The 3,163-nt window shown below is 51.5% G+C and overlaps 1 protein-coding gene across 1 annotated transcript; it reads right to left on the reverse strand.

Annotated features, from left to right (window-relative positions):
* Window positions 1-790: 790 nt before the first annotated feature.
* LOC118515274 lies at window positions 791-2,846 on the reverse strand (the record flags this gene model as incomplete). Its single annotated transcript, XM_036061968.1, has 1 exon — window positions 791-2,846. A coding segment is annotated over exon 1 (2,056 nt), but the record flags the coding sequence as incomplete, so codon positions are not given.
* Between the last annotated feature and the right edge of the window lie 317 nt (window positions 2,847-3,163).

Genomic DNA, 3,163 nt, shown 5'->3' on the forward strand with positions numbered 1-3,163 from the left:
CGTACGTGTCTGCACACCGACCGAAGAGCTGGAATATCGAATCGTTGTCTCACTTCGTTGACCACAGTCTCTTGGCTCCCGTGCTTGTAGCGGCGATGGACGTCGTCGACGATTAACTCTGTTACGCGGTGTCTTCTCGGTAGCAGGATGGGTCGCTTTGTCGCCGGATCCACGACACGGCAACGGTCAATCCGGCCACTCAATCTCAGGATACCATCTTCGTCCATATAAGGGTTCCGCTTGAACAGCACACTGCTTCTGGGTATCAGGTTCTTCCATGAAGGCGCTGCGGGTGTCTCCCGGTGCCTTTGAAGTAGGGCGTATTCCTCCGGAAATGCATTTCTCTGCACATCCCTTATGACGACTCGTTCAGCTTCCTGGATTTCCTCGCGAGTGAGAGGACCTGTCGATCTCGGTTTGTTATTCAAAATCAGGTTTACATACCGACGGACATAGGCAATGGTCCGAACAAGGCGAGTCCAGCGTGAAAACCGTTCGTAGGATATGAACGTGTTGTGTACAGCGTGAGCGCCAACAAGCATTCTCTTCTTCCGTAATTCTTTTGTGGTTCCCGATGGTGTTCTGAAGGGGACGTTCCACTCTGTTTCAGGTATGTGCAGGAACTCCGGCGCAAGAAACCATCGGTTGGAAGCGAGATGATGTTTTAGGTTGGTCCACTTCGTCGCTTCATCGGCTACATTCAGCTTGGTAGGAAGCCACCTCCAATCGTCAACAGTAGTTGTCTCCAGAACTTCAGCAACCCTGTGAGCGACGAAGATAGAGTACTTACGATGGTCCGCATTTATCCAGTCTATGACGTCAGTCGAGTCTGTCCAAAAATAGTAACGATGAATTTCATGTCGATGAGCACTCTGTATCGACGAGGCAAATCTGCATCCCATCACGGCAGCCTGCAACTCTAGTTTTGGAACGGATAAATATTTAAGCGGAGCTACTCTTGCTTTTGCCCCAACCAAAGCCACCTCTATTTGGCCATCAAACTCGAATCTGAAGTACGCGACCGCCGCGTAACCATCAGCACCTGCATCGACGAACACGTGGAGTTGAAGACACGATTCAGCAAAGGGTGTGATCAGCCGGTAACATCGTGGTATGGTAATGCCTTCCAGATCCGGCAATCGTTGCATCCAGGAATCCCACTTGCACTGTATCTCGTCCGGTACTTCCTCATCCCAGCCAAGATTGAGGCGCCAAACTTCCTGAAGCAGCACTTTCAAGTAGAACAATACTCCGGCAATCAAGCCCAAGGGGTCGTATATGGACATCAGGGTCCTTAGCATCTGCCTCTTAGATAAGGGTTTATCTTTGCGTGCCAGTTCGAGGTGTCTTATGCGGGATAGTTTGAAGCTGAAACTATCATTTGCAGTGTCCCACCACATTCCCAGCACTTTCTCCGGCTTCAGGCACGACTCAAAATCCAACTCCTTTACCGCTTCTGGGTTTCCTTGCACTGCTGCAACAACACTGCGGCTGTTCGACAGCCAATTGTGTAACCGAAACCCTGCGTTAGCATGAATGTGGCTCACCTGGTGCGCTAGATCGACGGCCTCCGCCTCGGTTTCCAGGCTTGTCAACATGTCGTCCACGTAATGCTCCTCCTTGATGCATTGGACCGCTCGAGGGTACCGGGATTGATACAGTTCGGCATTCTCGTTTTTGACATATTGCGCCGTACAAGGAGAACAAGCTGCACCGAATGTCATCCTCAGCATGACGTACTCCTGCGGTTCTGCATTGGTGTCGCCCCATCGCCATAGAAAACGCTGGCTGTGCACGTCGTCACCGTAAATCTGTACCTGGTGGTACATCTCGCGAATGTCAGCCGCCACCGCGATCCTACACTCGCGAAAACGAAACAACACGGTTTGTAGCGGCGTCAGCAGATCTGGTCCGGTCAGCAACTTCTTGTTAAGCGAGACACCCTTCACTTCAGCCGCAGCGTCCCAAACCAAGCGGATTTTATCTGGCTTGTTAGGGTTAGTAACAGGAAACACAGGTAGGTACCACTTCCTGGGATAAAACACCTTCAGCTCGTCCGTTCCTAGTTGCCTGACATAACCTTTCGCCAAATACTCCCTGAGGATTCGGTTTACGTTGTCGGCGAGATTCGGATCTCGTTGCATTTTCCGCTCGAGACACTCCATCCTTGATGCAGCCATGTGACGGTTTTCCGGCATAAAAGTGTTGTCACTCCGCCATAGCAAACTGGTTGCGTACCGCCCATCGATGTGCCTCGTGTTGCCTTGCAGGATCGCCAGCGCTCGTTGATCTTCCTTCGAAAGCGATAGCTGCTTGGCGGGACCGTAACCGTCGACCTCAAAATACGCTGCCATCATACGATCTGCCCTTGAGATGGCTCCTTGGCAATCGCAGATGTGGTAGCTTGACTCTGGCTGCACTAAATTCGAATCGTTATCGTAGTCTGTGCACTTACCAAATATGAGCCATCCCAATCGCGTCTTGGTAGCTGTCGGTTGTCCCGCACTTCCTTCTATCGTTTTCAGAGGTCTCGTCAGCCTATACTGGTCGATGCCTATCAACAGGCGTGGAGAAGCACTTTCATATGACTGTGCTGGAATCGTCGCGAGATGCGTGAACTTGCGTTTTAGCTCTTCTGTATCGACCGACTGTCTAGGGAGTGAAAGCCGGCTAACCGTCCGCACATCGGTCATCGAGTAAACGGGCGCCTTTTCTTCGACACTAGACACCTGCACTGTCACTCTCTGCGACTCGCGTTCATCACGTTTCTGGCCAGCACTGTGCAGCAGACATAGCGGATCGAGAGTACCGGAAACTCCTAGCTCTCTTGCAAGCTCCTGCTCCATCAGCGTCACCGTCGACCCCTCGTCTAGCAACGCGTGGGTGTAAACAGGACCGCTCTTCCCATGAAGCATCACCGGAACGTATCGCAACAGCATGCTGTCTGTTCTCGTACCATGATGATTAATTTCAACCGGTCGCTCCTCACTGGTGGTACGATGTAATTTGCGGTGATGTTTAGCCACACATCCTTGCAGACCGCATTCAACACGTACCGAGCACGGGCCGTAGTGCTTTCCTAAGCAATGTTTACACAGTTTTAAGCTGCGTACCTTTTCCCATCTGGCTGAAACACTAAGCTGGTTAAAAACTATACACTCAC

Source organism: Anopheles stephensi, unplaced genomic scaffold (assembly GCF_013141755.1).
Source record: "Anopheles stephensi strain Indian unplaced genomic scaffold, UCI_ANSTEP_V1.0 ucontig131, whole genome shotgun sequence".
NCBI classification, from domain to species: domain Eukaryota; kingdom Metazoa; phylum Arthropoda; class Insecta; order Diptera; family Culicidae; genus Anopheles; species Anopheles stephensi.